The sequence below is a fragment of the Typopeltis vanoorti genome, chromosome 1 (genome assembly GCF_054136105.1).
Source record: "Typopeltis vanoorti isolate ZY-2024b chromosome 1, IOZ_Tvanoo_1.0, whole genome shotgun sequence".
Lineage (NCBI taxonomy): Eukaryota > Metazoa > Arthropoda > Arachnida > Uropygi > Thelyphonidae > Typopeltis > Typopeltis vanoorti.
Genome location: NC_143549.1, coordinates 119,422,072 through 119,445,828, shown reverse-complemented (window position 1 = coordinate 119,445,828; position 23,757 = coordinate 119,422,072). Strand labels below are relative to the sequence as shown.

The following is a 23,757-nucleotide window of genomic DNA, read 5'->3' as shown; positions in this document are numbered from 1 at the left end:
TAAATGATATAGGAAATAACTTGAAAGGAAATATTCAGTTGTTTGCTGATAATGCGAAATTAGTTAGAGTAATAGTTAATCATTGTGATGTGGAGAGCTTGCAGGACGATTTAAATAGGCTGTCAGTATGGGCAAAAGTTAATGGGTGTCAGTTTAATGTTGAGAGATGAAAAGTTATGCATTTTGGGATAAATAGATTACAAACTGTTTATCACATTGATGGCACTGTCTCCAGGAAATAAATGAAGGTTGAGATTTACGAGTGGCCAGCAGACAGAGATAGACAGATAGTTAAAGTTTAGAGGACATAATGCATAATTGGCTAGTGAAGAACACATTAATAAGTAGAGGTAAGGAAGTTGTAATTCCTCTTTATAAGGCCTTGTTATTCCGACATCTGGATTACTGTGCTCAAGTCTGGTCCCCTGAGTTTCTTTGGAGATGTGGAAGCAGTGGAGTGGATTCAGAGGTGAGTTCTGCGGAATGTGTCCAATGAGGATAGATTGAAGGTGTGTGGATTGCAGAAGTTGGTTGATAGGAGAAAAAGAGGAGATATGATAGAAACATTTAAGTTGCTTGAAGGGTTTTATAGGATAGATGCAGGGGAAATGTTTCAGCATTTGATTAGAGGGACCAAAAGAAGGGGTCATCCCTGGAAGTTCAGTAAAGGTGTGGTCAGTAGGGGTGTGAGGACTAGATTTTTTGCTTGGAGATTGGTGAATGAGTGGAATGGGTTGCAAGAGTCATTTATGAGTGCTTTTTCTGTTAATGAGTTCAAGGAAAGGTATCATAGATTGGGTCTCCCACGATGAGTCTTCGGACTCCGTGGAGGTGCCCGTATAATAATAATAATAATTTCCTGAAGTTCAGTATGTAACCTTTTCTAAATGGATTATCCATGCAGCTGCCGCTCAGGTTGAAATAACATGGTCACTGTCACCAACTGGAGGCAGAAGTCATGTCATATACTAAATCGTCCCCCCCCCCTCATCTGACTCTATAATCAGGTGTAATACTCTTCGACATTGAGTTTCTTCTGTCATATGCTGGTTGGTTATACATTCTTACTAAATAGCTTAAGGAAATTACAACGTACAATAGAATATACATTAAAATAAATTTTAATACACTTCCAATATTTCGGCAACGTCATGTAGCCATTATCACAGGAACTTAAATACAAGGCACATGCACGCAAGCACAACACACAGTAAATAAGGAACGAAGCAGGAAGCTATTCTTTCTCCTAAAAGTCCTGATGGTGCCCACTAGCAGGCAATGTTAGTATTCTTGGCCAATTGGACTGAAGGTATTCTGATGTAGGTTTCCCAAATTTGGGACTGTCTCATGCAACCAAATTTGTTTAGGTTTGGATTGTTTCTTAGGGCTGAGGCTGATTCTATGAATAGCCTTTCATATTTGAATTTACTACGGTGTATTATTGTGGCTTTCTTCCACCGTATTCCATGGCGGGTATCCAGCGCATGGTCTGCAAGACCAAAGTGGCTGTATTGGTTAAACGGGATGTAATCCTTGTATTCTGAAATTCTGATATTAGGACAGCTTGTAGGACAAAGTAGGACAGCTTGCAGCTGCAAGGGACTTGGTATACATCAGGTAGGTCTAGTGGGAGGAGGTTGGTCTTTAGTTGAGCAGATAAGGGATGCCAATTTTTTATAAGGTCTGTAACAAGAAGTTAAGTCATGTTTTTTTAGGATTTTTGTAATTTTTTCCAAGGTGCCTTGGATATAGGGAATGGTGATGGATTTAGAGTAATCCTTGTTGCGAAGGGGGGGGGGTTGTGATTTATTGGTTTCAATATTTTTTGGATTTTGGGGGGGGGGGGGTTAGCCATTGGCTAAGAAAGTGTTCAGAATGTTGTTTAGTTCTGTGGTTAGGGCATTGTCATTTGAACAGATAAGTTTAGCCCTGTTTTGTAGTGTCTTAATAACTCCATATTATTGTGAGCGGGGGGGGGGGGGGGAGATTGGTGGTGAATGTATCTGCATGTATGAGTGGGTTTTCTATAAACTGAGAAAACCAAGGTTCCATCTGGCTGGCGGGTGACTAGTATGTCTTAGAAAGGAAAGCAGTTGTTTTTTTTCTTCTTCCAGGGTGAACTTGATTCTAGGATGTTGGTTGTTTAAGTGTGTTAGGAAGGAGAGGAGTGCATCGGAGCCATGTGGCCAAATAGTGACCACATCATCAACATAGCGAAGCCATATGGTTGGTTTTTGTGGGGCAGAGTTTAAGGCTTTCTCTTCAAAAGTCTCCATATAAAAGTTGGCCAAGGGTGGGGAGAGTGGAGAACCCATGGCTGTCCCATCTATTTGTTTGTAGAATTTTCCTTGTCAAACAAAATAGCTTGAGTTCATTGTGAACTGAAATAAAGCTGTGATATTGGGAAGAAATTTAGTTTGGATTAGCTCTAAAGATTCTTTGAGTGGGACATTTGTGAATAGGGAAGAGACATCAATACTGATCATTGCGTCAGTATGTTTGAGTGTAAGGTTTTCTATGCTGGCTTTGAAGTGGGCTGAGTTTTTTATGTGTGAGGGCTTTGGCCAAATGTTTAGCTAGTTTGTACATGGGAGAATCAATGCTATCCACTATGGGACGTAATGGCACATTTTCTTTATGTATTTTTGGGAGTCCATAAATATACGGGGGAGGTAGGGGGGTTATGGAGTTAAATGGTTTTAATTTGTTAGTGACTTCTACAGACCAAGAAGTGACCTTCTTTAGGAGCCTGTGGAGTTTTCTAATTTGTGAGTTGGTGGGATTGTACTTGATAGGGATCTAAGTAGCCCGATCTAACAATAGAGCATTCAGCTTACCTGTGTAATCTTTTTGGTTAAGCAATATTGTGGCGTTCCCTTTATCTACTTTGGTGAATATTATTTCCTTGTTTTTCTTTATTTCTTGCAGAGATTTAATTTCCTTATTGGGCATGTTGGTTTATGATGGTTTTGCTTTGGTCATAACACAAGCCACATCCAGTCTAATATCATTGACGATGTGGTTTGGAAGGTGTCGTATCCCGCTTTCAATTTGTATCATAATGTCTTCGGCAGGTATTCTTCTGGGCGCAATAGCGAAGTTGTGGCCACGTGAGAGAGCGTCGAGTGCTTCAGGTTTCAAACTAATTGATGAAAGGTTGACTACCGTGTCGGTAGGAAGTTGTGGTTTGGAGTTAGTGTTCTTTTTTAAATTCTGAAATTTTTTGATGTGTCTTTCCTGTACTTTTTAAAATTCTTTGTCCGCATAAGTGCACGAGATGTCGTATAAAATTGACCAAATCTCATGGTTTAAGGCGCTGGTAAGCTCATCTTCGAGTGTCTGGATAGCTAAGTTAGCATCAAACAGGGAACGGTGAGTAGCAGCGATTTGTTCCCTGAGCAAAGCATGGCTGGCGCGGTTATAAATACAGAGAGCCTTTTGTGAAATGAAGCTGTGCTTGAATTTGACACAGTTTGGGATTACCTGGTTATCCCGGCACCGTTTTAGGAAAGCGAGACGATTCAGTTGTCTTGATAGCTTCAACTTCATTTTACCGTAATGGCGAGCCTTACAGTAAAATGAAATTAAAACGTACAATAGAATTACATTAAAATAAATTTTAATACACTTCCAATATTTCGGCAACGTCACGTTGCCATTATCACAGGAACTTAAATACAAGGCACATGCACGCAAGCACAACACACAGTAAATGAGGAACGAAGCAGGAAGCTATTCTTTCTCCTAAAAGTCCTGATGGTGCCCCCTAGTGGGCAATGTTGGTATTCTTGGCCGATTGGGCTGATGGTCTTCTGATGTAGGTTTCCCAAATTTGGGGCAGTCTCATGCAACCAAATTTTCAAACAAATCAGAGAACAAATCGCTGCTATTTGCCGTTCCCTGTTTGATGCTACCTTAACTATCCAGGCACTCGAAGATGAGCTTTTCAGCTCCTTAAACCACGAGATTTGGTCTATTTTATATGACATCTTGTGCACTGCTGCGGACAAAGAATTAAAAAAAAGTACGGGTACGACACATCAAAAAATTTGAGAATTTAAAAAAGAACTCGAACTCCAAACCACAACTTCCTACCGACATGGTAGTCAACCTTTTGTCAATTAGTTTGAAACCTGAAGCACTCGATGCTCTCTCACATGGCCACAACTTCGCTATTGCACTCAGAAGAATACATGCTGAAGACATTATGATACAAATTGAATGCCGGATACGACACCTTCCAAACCATGTCGCCAACAATATTAGACTGGATGTAGCTTGTGTTCTGACCAAAAAAAAACCCCACCAAAAACCAACATGCCCAATAAGGAAATTAAATCTCTGCAAGAATTAAAGAAAAACAAGGAAGTAATAATCACCAAAGCAGATAAAGGGAACGCCACAAATATTGCTTAACCAAAAAGATTACACAGGTAAGCTGAATGCTCTATTGTTAGATCGGGCTACTTAGATCCCGATCGAGTACAATCCCACCAACTCACAAATTAGAAAACTCCACAGTCTCCTTAAGAAGGTCACTTCTTGGCCTGTAGAAGTCACTAACAAATTAAAACCGTTTAACTCCATGCCCCCCCTGTATATATGGACTCCCAAAAATACATAAAGAAAATGTGCAATTATGTCCCATAGTGGATGGCATTGATTCTCCCCACATACAAACTAGCTAAACATTTGGCCAAAGCCCTCACACACTATACTGGCAACACACCTTCACACATAAAAAAACTCAACCCACTTCAAAGCCAGCATAGAAAACCTTACACTCAAACACACTGACGTAATGGTCAGTTTTGATGTCGCCTCCCTATTCACAAATGTCCCACTCAAAGAATCCTTAGAGCTAATCCAAATTAAATTTGCTCCCGATATCACAGCCCTATTTCAGTTCACAATGAACTCAGGCAATTTTGTTTGGCAAGGAAAATTCTACAAACGAATAGATGGGACAGCCATGGGTTCTCCACTCTCCCCACCCTTGGCCAACTTTTATATGGAGACTTTTGAAGAGAAAGCCTTAAACTCTGCCCCACAAAAACCAACCATATGGCTTCGCTATGTTGATGATGCATTCTCTATTTGGTCACATGACTCCGATGTACTCCTCTTCTTCCTAACACACTTAAACAACCAACACCCCTGAATTAAGTTCACCCTGGAAGAAGAAAAAAACAACTGCCTTCCTTTCTTAAACATACTAGTCACCCACCAGCCTGATGGAACCTTGGTTTTCTCAGTTTATAGAAAACCCACCCATACAGGCAGATACATTCACCAACAATCCCACCACCACCCCTCACAACAATAGGGAGTCATTAAGACACTACAAAACAGGGCTAAACTTATCTGTTCAAATGTCAATGCCCTAACCACAGAACTAAACCACATTCTCAACACTTTCTTAGCCAATGGCTACCCCTCCTCCCCCAAAAAAAATCCAAAAAATATTGAAACCAATAACCTCCCCCCCCTTCGCAACAAGGGTTACTCTAAATCCATCACCATTCCCTATATCAGAGGCACCTCGGAAAAAAGTTTATAGAAAACCCACCCATACAGGCAGATACATTCACCAACAATCCCACCACCACCCCTCACAACAATAGGGAGTCATTAAGACACTACAAAACAGGGCTAAACTTATCTGTTCAAATGTCAATGCCCTAACCACAGAACTAAACCACATTCTCAACACTTTCTTAGCCAATGGCTACCCCTCCTCCCCCAAAAAAAATCCAAAAAATATTGAAACCAATAACCTCCCCCCCCTTCGCAACAAGGGTTACTCTAAATCCATCACCATTCCCTATATCAGAGGCACCTCGGAAAAAATTACAAAAATCCTAAAAAAACATGACTTAACTTCTTGTTACAGACCTTATAAAAAATTAGCATCCCTTATCTGCTCAACTAAAGACCAACCTCCTCCCACTAGACCTACCTGGTGTATACCAAGTCCCTTGCAGCTGTAAGCTGTCCTGCTTTCGCCAAACAGGCATTACAACAGCTAATGTCAGAATTTCAGAACATAATGATTATATCCGGTTTCACCAATACAGCCACTCTAGTCTTGCAGACCATGCGCTGGATACCCGTCATAGAATATGGTGGAAGAAAGCCATGATAATACACTGTAGTAAATTCAAATACGAAAGGCTATTCATGGAATCAGCCTCAGCCCTAAGAAACAATTCAAACCTAAATAAATTTGGTTGCATGAGACTGCCCCAAATTTGGGAAACCTACATCAGAAGACCTTCATCCCAATCAGCCAAGAATACCAACATGGCCTGCTAGGGGGCATCATCAGGACTTTTATGAGAAAGAATAGCTTCCTGCTTCATTCCTCATTTACTGTGTTATGCTTGCATGCACGTGTCTTGTATTTAAGTTCCTGGCATCACAGGAACTTAAATATTGGAAGTTCATTAAAATTTATTTTAATATATATTCTATTGTACGTTGTAATTTCCTTAAGCTATTTAGTAAGAATGTATAACCAACGTCTAAGCCTTTCCACGAGAATGCCAATTTTCTGTATCAGAATAAACACCTATATTATCACACACTCAGGTCCATGTTGAACAAATATTTGTATGTTACTGTTGGTTATGTTACTAATAGCAGATAATCTTGAAGATCTGGAAGAAAGGCTAAATCATCTAAATGAAGCCTCCAGAGTAATCGGATTAAAAATAAATAGAGAATAAACAAAAATAATGATGAATAAATATATTAACCATTGAACTGTCAAAGTTGAAAACCATGAAAAAAACAAGTTACTTCATATGTATATTTGCGCCAATTGTTATCCTTTGAGGAGTGCCAAAGAGAAGAGATTGAACGAAACATTCACCTTGGATGGATGGCTTATGGGAAAATGAGAGACATATTCAGAAGTGACATCCCTTTGTCTAAAAAAGGAAAACTTTCGACTAGTGCATACTTCCTGTCCTAACATATGGAGGAGAAACATGGACTTTAACAGAAGCCCTAAACACAACATCGCATGGAAAGAAGTATGCTAATACATTAAGAGATAGGAAGACAAATACCTGGATGAGATCTCAAACAGGTGTCATGGATGTTGAATTTTTTCTTGACAATTATTCATAAGACTATTACACTTTTTTTATAATCTTTGTCAAGTAGCTTTATTTTATCCTCCTACGTGTTTTGCCAATCCTTTTCTATTGGCATCCTCAGGGAATACAAACTAGTTAGCTAAAATGAAGGTTACAGACTAGGTTATAACTGATAATTCTAATTCATATAAAAAATTGGTATTGTGCGTGACAATGTGTGTGTCTCATTAACGTGATTTATTCGTTATGGTTCATTACGTAATTGTTATGAAAGTTAATTTCTTTGATGTTTAATGATCTGATAAAAGTTTTCCAAATTTCTGGTAAAATTAGACCTTGATTCTTGTTTAGGTTTTCAGTTTTACGGGCGACTGTAGCTGCTTCTTTAAAGGTTCTTGAATGGTAGTTATGTATTGCATAAGGCTCTTATCCCACTCAATATGATGGTTAGTAGAGGCAAAGTGGCATGAAAGGCCTGAAATGTCTTGTCTGTTATTTCTGACATATCCTATGTGTTCTTTCATTCTCATTTCAAAGCTTCTAGATATGTCATAGGATATGTCAGAAATAACAGACAAGACATTTCAGGCCTTTCATGCCACTTTGCCTCTACTAACCATCATATTGAGTGGGATAAGAGCCTTATGCAATACATAACTACCATTCAAGAACCTTTAAAGAAGCAGCTACAGTCGCCCGTAAAACTGAAAACCTAAACAAGAATCAAGGTCTAATTTTACCAGAAATTTGGAAAACTTTTATCAGATCATTAAACATCAAAGAAATGAACTGTCATAACAATTACGTAATGAACCATAACGAATAAATCACATTAACGAGACACGCACAATACCAATTTTTTGTATGAATTAGAATTATCAGTTATAACCTAGTCTGTAACCTTCATTTTAGCTAACTAGTTTGTATTCCCTGAGGATGCCAATAGAAAAAGATTGGCGAAACATGTAGGAGGATAAAATAAAGCTACTTGACAAAGATTATAAAAAAGTGTAATAGTCTTAGGTGTCATGGATATTGTAAAATACATTAAACAGGCTAAATGGAGACGGGCTGGCCATATTGCCAGATGCAGTGATGGGAGATGGACTAGAAAAACAAAAAAGAGTGGAGACGAATGAATGGAACAAGACAAAGAGGAAGACCGAGAAGATGGTGGTGGGATGAACTGGAACAAATTGCAGGAGTGAGATGGATGGGAGAGACAGAAAACTGAGTAATCTGGCAAATCCTGGGGAGAACTTTTGTCCAGCAGTGGACAGAACCAAAAGGTTGAAGAAGAAGATTGGTTATGTGCCATGTTGTGGGATCATTAAAATCTATTATTTTTGCATTATCAGTATTTTCTAATTTAACATCCACCATATAATTATCATTATTACATTGCTTCTCGATTTCCTGGTTTTGATGTTCAATTGTACTTTTCTTCTGTTTCAATTTCACATGAAACATGACTACTTGTAGAAGGCAGATTTAATTCAGTTGTTAAACTTGAATGAATTAGAGGTGAGATGATTTTTTAATAAAAATATCAATTGGAATTATATTTTTCTTTATATTTTCAATCTTCTGTTCTCTTATTTTTTTTAAACTGTGCACTGGAAGGTTTTTTTGGTGGCATATTATCCTAGAAGTTTTTTAATTTAAATTTGTGTTTTTATTAATATAATTATTTATAGTACTTACATAGACAAAATTATCTGTCTTTTCCAGTATGTTTTGTTCCACAAAAGAACGAAAATATCTAACAATAATTATGACACAGCAACAACACAACTGATCTTATGAATCACAACAAGACTAATAATAATTACATGATTTTTGAAATTCTCTTATCTACAAAAAGTAGAGACAAATGGAAATATTGAGGGTGGGAAGATTGTGATTTTCAGTGGATCCTGGGATTGATGGGTGTAAATAAGGGCTGGCGAATAATTTTTGTGGATGGATCATGAAATGAGGATTCAGGTAGATGGAATGATATTGAATGAGGTCATAAAGGGATTAAAATTATAATATGGAAGGTAATAAACTTGGGATGGGCATATAGCCACATTAGGAGGATAACGGAAGAATGTATTAGATTATCTATTCAAATGTTTAGGATTAGACGGGAATTTGGAGATACAAAATTCTACAAAATCATAAAATGGGAAAAATACATTCATTAATAGTTAATGGTGCGACGGAACAATTTACTCGAGACAAAAACGAGAACAATTGCAAAGAAATGTTATGTTCGAGTGGTTCAAGTCATGATATTAGGCACTGTCGTTGCCATCTAGCTCGAGATGAATTGCATCTCACTGGTGTTACCAAATGTAGTGGAATTCTGTGTTGCAGAATTTGTATGTCTAAAGCGGCGTATTGCCGAAATTTAAAAATACAATATAAAATAGCAGACTTTTATATTTATTTTTTACGTTTTGCCCCAAATCTAGTTGCGCCTATGGCGGGGGTGCCTCTTTCGCTACGCCCTCGTTACGGCACTGCATATAATATCCTTTCTATAATTGATTTTACATACCTTGTTATTAGTTATGCAATATCTTAACTAAATCAGTGTTTTTTTTTTTGTTTTGTTTTGTTTTGTGTTTTCTTTTACTACTCATCCTTCGTTTCATTTATGTCTCTCTAACCACTTTTGACTTTTTCACAGTTCTGTCTAATAATTTGTTTTAGTCTAAATGTTTGTAATATTAATCCATATTAAATATCCTTGTTAGCTTCCAAAATAGCATGATTCTGTTGGGGAAGGCCTTACAAATCCCAAATTTACCACACCTTGGAATACTACTCTCACATTTTTAGTGGTGCAGCTAACTCCTCTCTAAAACTTTGTCGATGCTGTCCAAAAGAGGGCATTTCAGCTAACCACCAATCTCTCCTGCAGATTCTTTCTAGCCAGTATCTCATAGAACTGTCATTCATTCCCCCCACCCCACCACCACCACCAATTTCTGTTAAACATATGTAAAAGGACATCACAATTGTTTGACATCATTTGACAATTGAAATGCTAAAAAGACTACAACCTCCAGTTCTTAAAAAAGAATATCAACCAGTTAATTTTCTGTTGGCTCCTGCTGTAAGTCTTTGCAGCCTCTTTGCAGTGTGTATATGTGGGAGTAAAAAAAAATGTTCCTGTGAAAAGTATATGAGTTTAGGATTTTGCATAGTTTTCCAAATGCCTTTGCAAAGTCATATAGTATCATAGTGTAGCCATTTCCTTCATCCATCTCTGCTGTCACATTTATTATAAATGTGAATAAATTACTAAGACAGGACCTACCCTTTACAAAACCATACTGCCCACTATAGAATATCGTATCTGTATATACCTACTGTTGGATTTTACCTTTAACCAACTTTTCCAACCACTCTTGATATATTAATTAGTCTGTAGTTTGCTACTTCTGGTTGGAGATGCCTTTATGTGAACCTATCTTATCCTCTTTCAACTTCCTTGGAACCTTTCCACATCTAAGACTTAGATTGAACAACTTCATCAGTGGCAATGTCAGTTCTCTTGCATATTTATGTAGTACATGGGCTGACATGCCATCCCGTCCCACTGCTGTATTCACATTAATATTTTTCATGGCCCTTCTTCTCGACTCTGTCCCATCATATCGAGACAGCAGAGTCACAGTCTGTACTTCCTTACTTTGCATTTTCCCTTCTTTCAACAACTTTTTCATATCCTTTCTCATTGCTTCTTTCTCCCTTGCCAAAACAATCAAGTCTTTCATTTCTCCCTTCTGGATATTGGAAGTATTTAAAAAATACATTAGTGATACAATATTAGAATGTGTCCCTATAGTTTGAAAAATAAACAAGGTGGGAGTGAAATTAATGTGCAATGTTATTAAACAAAATATTCTTAAGAAAAAGGTGCTGCGGAAGGAATACCATTTGCATAAGGATGATATCAGTTACAAAAATTATATAAGGCATAGGCCAGAAGATATACAATTATTGTACAAAAAACTAAATGCCAGTATAAAAAGAAACTAGCTCTGCAAAGTAAAGACAACTTAAAAGGCTGCCATTGTTATATTGTATGTAAACGAAAGAATGAATATGAAAGCATAACTCTCTAATAAATTTAGTTTAATCCTTTATCCAAGTGTGAGCAAACAAAGTTTGCACCTGAAAATATCTTCAGGACTGAGGTACTGCCTTACCTCAGTCCTGAAGATATTTTCAGGTGCAAACTTTGTTTGCTCACACTTGGATAAAGGATTAAACTAAATTTATTATAGTCTAACCAAGTGAAAAATAAACTTTCAGCATAACTCTCATCATTGCAGATAGTATATGAGTGTAAATAGGAATGAGGTTTTTCAGCTAATGAGTGTAAATAGGAATGAGGTTATTCAGCTAATGAGTGTAAACAGGAATGATTTTTCCACTTGTGAGGTCAACAGGAATGCATTTGACATGCAATAGTTGCAGAATGATTTGAATTAGCTGTAATTGTGGGCATGTGAAAATGGCTGTCAGTTCAGTGTTAGTAAATGTAAAGTTATTCACTTTGATATCATGAGATACCCAGTTGCATTATATTATAGGTTGAATTATGTTTAAAGAAACTGACCAAGCTAAGTATCTTGCAGTTTTAGTAAATAGGAAGTTGAAGTTTGGGGCCATAACATTTGTGAATGCAATTCAGATGATAATTGCAGTGTTAAAACAAACACTGACATGTAAGAATAGAAGAAAGTAATTTTGCCTTTTCACAAGGCTTTGATGTGACCTCATCTATTGTGCACAGATCTTGTGCACAATATGTATCTGAAGTGATGCAGATACAGTGGAAAGGATGCAAAGGAATGTTAAAGATAACACTGGAATTGCGGAATGTAGATTATGAGGAACGATTGAGAATTTGTGGACTGTATTTGCTAGCAAACAGGACAAAGAATGGTGATATGATAGTGACCTACAACTTTTGAAAGGGTCATACAGGATATCAGTAGATGGAGTTTTTCATTTTGTGGATGGTGGTGGAAAAGGATAAGATTGCATTCATGGAAGTTGAGAATTAGTGTGGTCAAGAAAGGAGGTGAGAGCTATATTTTTCTATCTGCACTCACAACCATTGGAAGTTGTGAGTGCAGATAATGTAATGAATTCAAGAAAAAGTATTATATGTGGAATAATAATACATGGCCTTGCTTGATGAGTCCCAACTCCTTGGAGGTCTCTTGTAGTAATAATAATAATATCTTGTAATAATAATAATAATAATAATGGACACATCAACTTTCTCTGAAATTGGCTATATATGCTGTAGAGTGGATGTCATCTGAATGTAGGATAGCACATCTCTTGATCATGATTGGTTGAATTCCATAAGGGCCAGAAACCTTTTTTAATATCTAAGTTGTTCAAGACTCTTTTGACTTTCTAGAAAGGCCACAGGATGTATGTGATGCAGTGTTTCAAGTAAAGGTGGTGATGATTTGTCTTGATCATCTGTGCAGGAATTAGATGAGTAGAATGGTGTCAGGATGTTAATTTTGATATTGCGGTGGAAAAAATTAACAAAAGTTGTTACAAGGGACCAGAGGAACTATTACCATTGGCAGAGCTGTCAAGTTTTCTACATTTAGCCCTGTTAATGATAGTATTGTAAGTATTGTGACTTTAATTTAGACTGTGAATGAAACTGGAGTTTTTGTCTCAAGCAGCTTAAAATATGCTGTTTTTTTCTTGAACTACCTTGGCAGTCCACTTTGAGAAACATGGCCCAGATATTGGTGGGAATTTTGAGCAGTGTGTGGAGTAAAAGCCTTCATTCTTCCATCAAGGATAATTTCTGTAACAAGATCACAGCAAGTATCTGGATCTGTAGAATAGAAACAGTAATGGAAATCGCCATGAAAAGGAGAAATAACAGTCTCAAAGATCTTCCCATTTGACATTGTTGTAGTTCCAAAGGACACAAGGATTTGAATAGCTGAGGAGAAGACTCTAGAGTTGAAACTTAGATGAGGTTATCTGAATTATCAAGAAGACTGGTTAGCAGACAGATGAATTTCTGGACATTAACGTCACTAATTCTTGTAGATAGGCTTATACATTGGTAACACATGACTATTAAATTATTTAAGGAATTTACAATGTGTACTGGAATATTAATTAAAATAAACTTTAATAAATACTTAAATTAATAAATAGCCATGGATTCACCATGCCTGGCCAATTTCTTTATGGAGACTTTTGAAGAGAAAGCCTTAAACTCATCCCCACAAAAACCAACTGTTTGACTTCACTACATTGATGATGTGTTCGCTATTTGGCCACACGACTCAGATACACTCCACTCCTTCTCAACTTACTTCAACAACCAACACCCCAGAATCCAGTTCACCTTGGAAAAAGAGGAAAACAACCGTCTCCCTTTCCTAGACACCCTAATCACTCACCAGCCTGATGGATCCTCGTCTTTCTCTGTTTACAGAAAACCCACCCATACAGGCAAATACATTCACCAGCAATCCCACCACCCTCCCCTCACAACAGTATGGGGTTATAAAAACACTATATAACAGGGCAAAATTAATCTGTTCAGATGACTATTCCCTAACCACTGAACTAAACCACATCCTTAACACTTTCTTAACCAATGGCTACAACCCCCCAAAAAAATATTAAAACCAGTTGACCACAACCCCCCACCTCCCCCCTTCATGACAAAGATTATACTAAATCCATCACCATTCCCTATATCCAGGGTACCTCTGAAAAGTTAACCAAAGTCTTAAAAAATATGACCTGACTTCTTGTTACAAACCATATAAGAAATTGGCATCCCTTATCTGCTCCACCAAAGACCAACCACTTTCCCTAGACCTACCTGGGGAAAACCAGGTTCATGCAGCTGTAAAACTGTCCTACTTTGGCCAAACAGGCAGGACAGCAAATGTCAGGATTTTGGAAAACAAAGACTACATCCAGTTTCACCAATACAGCCACTCTGGGCTTACAGACCATGCTCTGGATACCCGCCACAGAATATGTTAGAAGAAAGCTATGTTAATACATAGCATCAAATTTAAATATGAAAGATTGTTAATGGAATCGGCCTCAGCTCTAAGAAAACTTTCCAAACCTCGACAAATTTGGGTGCATGAGACTGCCCCAAATTTGGGAAGCTTGCATCTTGAGAACTTCAGCCCAACAACCAAGACAACCCAATATAGCCTGCTAGGGGACACCTTTAGAACTCTAGGAACAACAGTAGTTTTCTCTCTTCTGCCTCATTTGCTTTTTGTAGTGCCTGCATGCACATGTCATAGTTGTATGTTCCCATGAAGATGACAATGTGATATTGCTGAAATATAGGAGGTATTTATTAAAGTTTCTTTTAATTAATATTCCAATATATGTTATAAATTCCTTAAATAATTTAATAGTCAGTTAAAGTCACTAAGGAAGATGGCTTTGCTGTTAGAGAATTTGGATTGCAGGAAATCAAGCTTCAAGGATAAGAAGTAAGATTGATTTTCAGAATTTGGGGAATGTCAAGAAGGATTCAAGATTCCAAACCACATCTTGTATGATTCCTTCCACTTGAATAGTGGAAGGAATCATACAAGATGTGGTTTGGACAGCTAGGATGGGCTGAGATTGTTGTGGCAGAGATTTGTGGTTCTGTCAAATGGAAGAGATCAGGTTCAATGCCAGAAAGTGATGGTGCACATCATTCAAGTTGGTGATGCTCATTATCAATTATTTTGGTTTACAAGAAATATTTTAGATATTTCTTATAAACTTGTGTATCACAGACCAGTTTGAATATTTTGGTGTCATTTTTAGGTATTTCTCATTTATTATTTATTGTAATACTTTAATAAATGTCATGGTAGAAGGAATGAAAAAATATAAAAAGAAGAGGGGATATGATTATAATATATAAGTTGGTAAGAAGGTTATTACTAAATTAATGTGGAGGAAATTTTATATAAAGTGAGAAAAGGGTAGAACAAATGGGTCTTGAAAGCAGTATAAGAAGGGTGTGAGCAAGGGAGTGAGAAGCAGGTTCTTTGCATGGAGAGTGGCTTTAAGTGAAATGCATTGCTTGAGAATGTGATGAATGCAGGAACTGTGAATGGGTTTAAGCATGGTTCAGTGATCTTTTTTGCACGAGGCGTGGACTTTCTGCAATCAGCCTTTTTGACTCTATGGAGGTCTGGTGCTAATAATAACAACAGGTCAAATTAATGCTGTTAAATTAAGATAAATTAAGTAGGCATTTTAAATTAAGTATGTATTTTATATGTAGAATTTTCTTGTGCAGAACAATTACAAAAAGCAGAGGAAGAAGAAGAAGGTGAATATTTTTGTGAAGAGGAGGAGGAGGAGGAGGAAGAGGAAGCTGATGATGATGATGAGGAAGAAAGTGTAGGAGGGGGGGAAGATAGTTATGAAGAAGAGGAAACAGAGAGCTCGAGTGATCATTTTTCAAGTGCCGATGAAGGCAAAAGTGATACTTCTGTTTGTTATTACTCTAGTAGGTAAGGAGATTTTGTTTTTTGGTTCTCTGCATTAGTATTGCAGTTACATGGAGATGTATAATATCACTAAAAATAACAAAATATTAAAAAGTTTAATATTTTATTATTAAAGCTTAATATTTATAACATTTGCTGAGTTTTATTTCCAGCTGATGCTTTTCACGAATTTATGAATTAACATACGAAAAGTTTATGTTAAAACAAAATACAAGGAATATTTTATTGCTGTACTCTTGAATAATTAAAATGTATTATAACGAACAGAAGGCCTAAAATTCTCTCTCTCTCTCTCTGCATGTGTGTATGTGTACACACACACACACACACACACACACACACAGGGCTCCAGAAATCCACTCGCATATCAAGGTGAGTTATCAGAGCCATAGCAAGTGAATTTTCAGACTTGTTCTTAATGCATTTATAATGTATCATTTTCTTTGCATAATTTATACATAAATAATTGATCATGGGTAGCTTTCAATGAATTTATTAAAGAAGTTTTATTTTCAGAGAGTTGGAAATAAAACTTCTAAATCTGAAATCCTTGATTAAATTCGAACACTACAGCATTCCCTTTTAAAAACGCACAAAAACACTTGCCATTTTCTTTGTCAGTTTTCTCTAAAAGTCATAATGGAAACCATCTTCACTTTCTTCCATCCTTTTATCTCCTTTAAAGTTCAGAACTTTATTTTTCTTTCTATATGAAAGATTACGAAAAAACTGCCAGTCATTAAAAACAATCTACTGTATATTCTCCTCCTAACAGTTAACTGCCATAAGATAATTAACAATTGATAACTATTAAACATTTTTCTTTCTATATGAACGACTTCTTAAATATCTGCAATCAAGTTCCAAAAATCTCCTCCTTTCTCTCAAAGCAGTATTATAATGTTCCTTTCACTCCAAGTATGCTCCACCACCTATTATATTTCTGGTTTTCATTTCAATCATGAAGTGAAAAAAAAAAACCTCCATTATGTATTATAGTTTTATGTCTCTTTACTTGAAAACAGTAAATCTTGCATACTTTAAGTGTGGTGGGAAAACAAGTAAGTTTTTTATATCATGAATACATTGAAATTAAATTACAGCTATCATTTCCAATAAATAAATTTTTAATCAAACCAATGTATACATTCTAAATTTTTTTTAAATCTATTATTTAAAAAAAAATCGTATTGATGATATAATTTAATTAACTAAAACGTAATCGTAAACACAAATTAAAATTGCTAGAATCTAATTAAATACTGTAGTACATATATATACACCTTATTCTTCCAACACTTTAAGTAAGGGTGCAATCATAATATAGTATTGTCCTAAGCTTATTTTCACAGTTCACAACATGAATTTAACTTAGTATGATAAAATGTTTAAAAATTTTACATAACAAAAATATTTTTTTAACACTATTGTTTAAAAAGTACAATTATCTTGCAAAGAAAAGTCAAAGACTGAATCTGGCTTGGGCAAGTAAAATTTTTTTTGTGGCTAGTAGATTCCAGTTGTATTTCTGCCGCATATTAGTGTGTGTGTGTGTGTGTGTGTGTATATATATTATACTATCTACCAATAATTGTCTGGACACACCCTGTTGTTTGAAGTTATGGAATATTACAGGTTTGTTAATAACATAAAAACTGGTGTACAGATAGTAGGAAGCAGTATTTCATTGTATCAGTTGAATACAGGTGATATAGCAACATGATGTGAACTCGGTGACTTCGAGAGGGGTGTCATCATCAGCTATCGCATTGGTGACAGTTTTTTTGCGCATTTTAACACCCTCCTGTCCCTGTCAGTCATTTTTGGCAGCTGCCCTGGGTGTTTTCCTGCACTAGCGATGCCATCTTTGATTTTGGATGTTCAGGCTGAGCAGCAAGAGAAAATTTTAACTGCATTCTCATTGGAGAACCTAGCTTTTTTAGTGAAGATGGAAAATTTAATTTGTCATCTTAACTAAAAACTGTGCCTAAGTAAAATATTTTAACTATTTAGTGACAGTTTTTAGTGATGATGGTAAATTAAATTTGGAAATAGATAACAGAATAAGCAAAACTGGTATGTTATTATATCTAGGAGGTCCTTTTGTCATACTCACAGCTCATCATACCATGCCTTAAACACATTCAAATTCTCTGCAGGCACCATACTCTCAAGCAAGCCATTCCAATCATTCACAATTCTGCATGCAAAAAAAACCTTTTTCTCACTCCCCTCCTCACACCCTTCTTATACAGCTTCCTGGGATGACCCCTGATCTCTCACCGTTTGCTGTAAAATCTCTCCAACATTGATCCTATGACAACCCCTTGCTAGATTGTAGGTCTCTATTATATCACTCCTCTTCATCCTATCCACTCATCATCATATTCCTGACATGCACCCTCAAGGGGATGTATAGGATATGATAGTACTACATGTAAAATTTACATTATTACTAAATTCCTATCCACAATTTTCCTCCAATTCAATCTGTTACTTGTCAAGAATCAAACATTATCAGATCTTATATTTCTATCTTCTAAGGCACTTTTTACTGTATCAATCCACCTATATTTTGGTCTTCCTCTGGGTCTTTTCCTACCAACCTGATAGAGAACACTCGTTTTGCTAATCTTTCCTCTCCCATTTTGTTTAAGTGACTATACCACCTGAGATTAGCTCTGCTAACATATTCTTGGATGCTAACAATGTCAAGTTCTTTCCTAATATTCTCATTTTTAATATGATATTGCCATTGATGCCATCTGCTCACACCCATAATCTTTCTCAGGACTCTCATATCTGCAGTCTCTAGTCTTTGGTCAAGTGTTATATTTTCAGATCCATAATTTAAAATTGGTTTGAACACCATCATGTATACAGCTAATTTAGTGTTTTGAATAATTTCTCTCTTATTCCATATAAATTTATTAAGTTGACTTCCTACCATGCCAACTTTGTCGATTCTGTTGTGAATTTCCTTATTTAATTTACCATCTTCATTAAAAATCGTGCCTAAGTAGCTGAAATGTTTTACTTGTTCTATAGGTTCTCCATTCATAATGCAGTTGATATTTTCAATGTTTTGACCCATTTTCATTGTTTTTGTCTTGTTATTGCTGACCTTCATACCAAATCTATTACAACAATTATTCAATTTAGTCACGGAATCTTGCAGATTTGTTATAGATTTATTTAGAAGTATGACATCATCCACATATAGCAAAGAGCTGAGATTAACATATCCAATTTTGATATCAGGTTTAATACTACTTTTCTTCATAATGTGATCCATATAGATAATGACTAACAGATGGGATAATCTACATCCTTGTCTGACACCAGAATTAACATTAAACCTGTTGTAATAGATTTAACGGTATTGATATGAACACAGATGGATAAGAAATTAACTATTTATTAACTTAAAAGCTAATATTTTGCTGGTATTATATCCAGCATCTTCAGAGCACACGACACAAAGTTTGTTACAAATGCAAGACAACCACAATCTGGTGTAACAGTGGGGCTAGTATAAGTAATTGCAGCATGCAACACAAGACTGAAGTCCTAATAAGGCACCATCTAGGTTAAAAAAAAGTTCAAAGTTTTGAAATAGTAGTCCAAATAATAGTCTTAGAAAGTTTGAAAAAAAATAAAATAAAAGTAATAAATATTAATTTGGTCTTAGGATGACTCTCCCAAATCTTTGGTAGATTTATACAGCCATACTTGTTAAGGTTTGGAGTATGTTTTAAGGCTTCTGTTGATTCCAGGAATAACCTCTCTGACTTGTAGAAGCTTCTGTGCATTACTTTTGTTTCTTTCCAGTTGATCCTGTGTGCAGGGATATCCAAAGCATGGTCTGCCAGACCCGACTTGCCATAGCAAAAGTGTCGGATATATTCGACACTTTTGCTATAACAAGAAGAACAGACAGGAAGAACTGTGGGTGGATGTCCACAGTTCTTCCTGTCTGTCTGTAGTAGGCTTGATGGCAAGAACAGGGCACTTCATAGACTCCTGGATGTGATAAAGGAGTGCATTTGTCCTTAGGTGAACGGATGAGAGTTGCTAATTTTACATAAGGTTTAAATACTGTGAGTAGTTGGTGTTTGTTAAGCATCCCTAGATATCTTTTCAGATGTGCCTTTAATGTATGGGATGTTGATAGTTTTGTTGTAGTCTTCTGTGGTAGATAGAGGGGATTTCTAGGTAGCATTTAGTATGTTATCTATCTTATGGGGATTATAATCATTGGTTAAGAAGGTGTGACATAGGTGAGAAGGTTCAGCAGTGAGAGCAATGTCATTGGAACAGATTGCTCTAGCTCTATGGGTTAGTGTTTTTAAGATACCATATTGTTGAGAAGGGTGATGGTGTGATTGTTTGTGTAAGTATCTCCCTGTATGTGTGGATTTTCTATAAACCGAAAATGATAAGGAACCTTCTGGAAGATGTGTGATCAGTGTGTCCAGGAAGGGCAGGTGGCTACTAGTTCCATTTTAAAGTGGATTTTAGGGTGCTGGCTATTTAGATGCACTAAAAATGTATTCAATGTGTCTGGGCCATTTGGCCAAATAGCAAACACATCATCAACATAGTGTTTGAGAGTGGCTGTGTTGATAGCTAGTTTTTCCAGATGTTCTATGTAGAAGTTGGCTAAGGAGGGAGAAAGGGGCGAACTCATAGCTGTCCCATCTAATTGTTTGTATATTTTCCCTTTCCATGCAAACTTACATGGAAAGGGAAAATATACTGCTGACTTACAACTCAAATAAAGGCTGAGTATTGCTTGATATAATGCTCCATTCACAATTCACTGTAGCGTTTTGAATAGCTTCTCTCTTGGCAATGAATCTCTTGCCATCTTCTTGATATTTAGTTTCTATGTTCTTACCAAAGTCTTCCCATGACTTTTGTTTAGCTAGTTTTTCACAATATTTAGCTTTCTTACATTTGTCTCTGTATTCTCTAAGAGCACAAGCTGACTTATTTGCCAGGAACTTTTGATATGCTTTCTTCTTTTCCCTCACTGCCTCTTTAACTTCCTGAGTCCACCTTGGAGTTCTAATTTTTGTATCCTTGCAGACAACCTCGCTACTTACCTCTCTGGCTGAATCAATCAATGTTTTCTTCAGAACTTGCCACTGAATTTCCAAGGTTTTGGTTCCTGTTCTCAAACTCTTTCATTTTTTTTTTTAATGTTTCTGTATTTTAGTCTACAGTTAATATCTGAGAGCTGCTGAACTTTTATTCACTTTAAAACTTTCTTACATGTTCTTCTTTTCAATATGAACAATTTCATCCTGCTGAAGACTAAATGGTGATCACTTCCAATTTCAAATTCTCTGTACACTCTAGTGTCCTGCACCAGGGAGAAAACATCACTATCAACAATAACATAGTCAATGAGACTTTTCTTATTCCTTGCCTCTTCTCTCCATGTGAATTTGTGCACATTTTTATGTTGGAAAATTGTGTTAGTAATAAGTCCATTTCCTTAGCAGAAATCCTACAGCTATTTTCCATTATTATTAGCTTTGCTCTTTTCTCTAAATTTTCCCAAAATATTTTTGTATGACAATCATTTCCTACTCTGCTATTTAGATCCCCAACAAGGGCCAACTTTTAATTTTTCATTGTGTCAGTTGCTTTCTCTAAATTCCTCCACTTCTACCTTAGTAGAACCTTCTGTGAGACCATAGGCACAAATAAGTTTCATTGTCCAGTTCCCCATTCTGATATTTGCCGACATTCACTCTACTTGAAATTGCCTGCCATTCAAGAAGATTAGCCTCATATTTAGTGTCAAATACTATGGCTACTCCTTCTTTTCCTTGTATTTATTGCCTTTTTTTTTTGTTTCATTCACATGTTATGTTGATCTGGTACTTCCTCAGCTGCTCTATTTCTTTGCCATTCAGGCTTCTTATGTTGATAGTACTGCACTTGAACTCTAGTGATGTTGAGTTGGGGGGGGGGTTAGGATTTTTATTCTAATCTTTAGTGTCATAATTAAAATCACTCATTAGAGATAGTTGTTGGAAGTTTTTCCACTTGGTTATACTATAAATTAAAGATGCTAAGAAATTATATACTTGTTTAATCCTTTATCCAAGTGTAAGCAAACAAGTTTGTGCCTGAACTATTTTCAGGACTGGGGCAACTGTATATGGAAGCTTATGACTTCACATCATTTGCCTAAGTATCCCATAATGCAAAGCACATATGGGTATGTATAATGCTATGCATTATCGGAAGAGTCACTACCCAGACTGGTTTTAACCTTTATTGAGGTCTCATCAATGGCAGCCAGACCAGAGGTGATAGGTTGCAGTAATACTGAAGTCATATTTTTATATACGAGTTACCAAAAGGTGTCACAACTTATTATTAAAATATTCTGGATTAGAGAAGTTGTTGGAAGTTTTTCCACTTCGTTATACTATAAATTAAAAAATAGTTCAGGTGCAATCTTGTTTTACACTTGGATAAACGATTAAACCAAGTATATAAAATCTTGGTATCTTTAATTTATTAAATTAATAAAGTATTAACAAAAATCATTGTCTGACTCCATTTCTATATCATCACTGAAGATATCATTCTCATCTGAACAATGTTTCACTTATTTCAGCAATTTTTAGACGAATAAACTCAGTTAGTGAAACAGTTTTCCCTTATTTCTAATGCTTCTAGCACAGCAATTCACTTTTAGGTCCATAATCAGTCCTATCCATTCCATCTGTCATCTGTGATTTCTCCACAACTGTCCATGGCTGAGGAAATACATGGGATAAATAGTGACAAAGGTGATACCTTTGTCACTATTTATCCCATGTATTTCCTCAGACTCAACTGCTCCCTTTACATCCCAGGCCATCCCATTCCTGTGCTGATGATTCTTATACACACAAACACAGACACATTCACCACTACTTCCAACATCAGCTTTCCTTATACCATGTCTTCTCTGTCTACCACAAGTTTGCTGTTTCCTTGTCCATCTTGCATTCCCGTTCTCTCACCCTTATCTTTCACACTGCTACTCACTCCAATCACTTCACTCTCACCTTTTCCACTCTCCTGATGTTTTCACATCACCTTGTACTTCATTTGATCTCTTTTTTTCACATCAGTGTCTCTCTATTTAACTCATACCAAATCCATTTAAATGCAATCAGTCACTTATATAATTCCATCCTATCTAATGCATATCAAACATTAACAAACTATACATTTTTCTCTTCAGACAGCTCCGTAAACATACCAGTCATGATCTTTGCTAGCTGTCTCAACTTGCCATTACACCTTGGCAGCATACTGATGGCCTTTCTTACCACCCTGTTATCTTTCCCTCTCCTCAATAACCTCCTAATATCCATCCTAACATTCTCTGTGTGTTTCAAACAAACGAAGTCAGTTGTTCCCACAGCCATCACTAGTTTTCTTGCATGTTTACTTCTCATATCCAAAGCATCAATGAGCCTGTTCATCCTCCCTCCTGAAAAACAGACCTTGTGAATCCTCTCATTCACCATACCATACTTTGAATCTCCATACATTGCACTCTAGGGATATTTATGCCATCTTTTTTTTCTCCTGTTTCTTCACTCTAGCCTTTTGTACTATTTCATTTCTATCCACCAAATTTAATTTCAGTGTGCATATTTTTCATCTCATTTCTCATTTTGATTAGCTAGCTCTTCAAAATTTATATACCTGAAGTTGCTTTTCACTTCCACAGTCTTGCTCATTTTCATTTTATCATTCATTTTTTTTCACACCAATTGCACTTGCTTTTGCTTCATCATTGTCTTTTGCATTTACTGATACTCCATAGTCCAACAAAATATTGCTCTTTATACAGATCCATACCATCTCATTTCTCTTGTTCAGACACATCCTCTACACAAACACATCCTCTACAGTCCCTCACACATACTTGCTGCACTCACAACAGTGAACCATTTTCAAGAATTCTATGCCGTTAATCTCATTTGATGTTCACATGGCATGCTATGATTTCATTCATACTGTCCTTTTGTTGTCATTCTAACATGGAGCATGAGAGATTAAGACTGCACAGAGACAGAATTACAGCAATATGT

At 36.3% G+C, this 23,757-nt stretch overlaps 1 protein-coding gene across 1 annotated transcript in view; it reads left to right on the top strand.

Annotated features, from left to right (window-relative positions):
* The window catches only part of LOC150110354 (uncharacterized), a 152,663-nt gene that overhangs the window by 111,921 nt on the left and 16,985 nt on the right, over positions 1 to 23,757 (top strand). Inside the window, exon 6 of the mRNA XM_090393200.1 lies at positions 15,430 to 15,646. Within this exon, the coding sequence (XP_090249326.1) occupies positions 15,430 to 15,646 (217 nt within the window). The remainder of the gene's footprint in view (positions 1 to 15,429; positions 15,647 to 23,757) is intronic.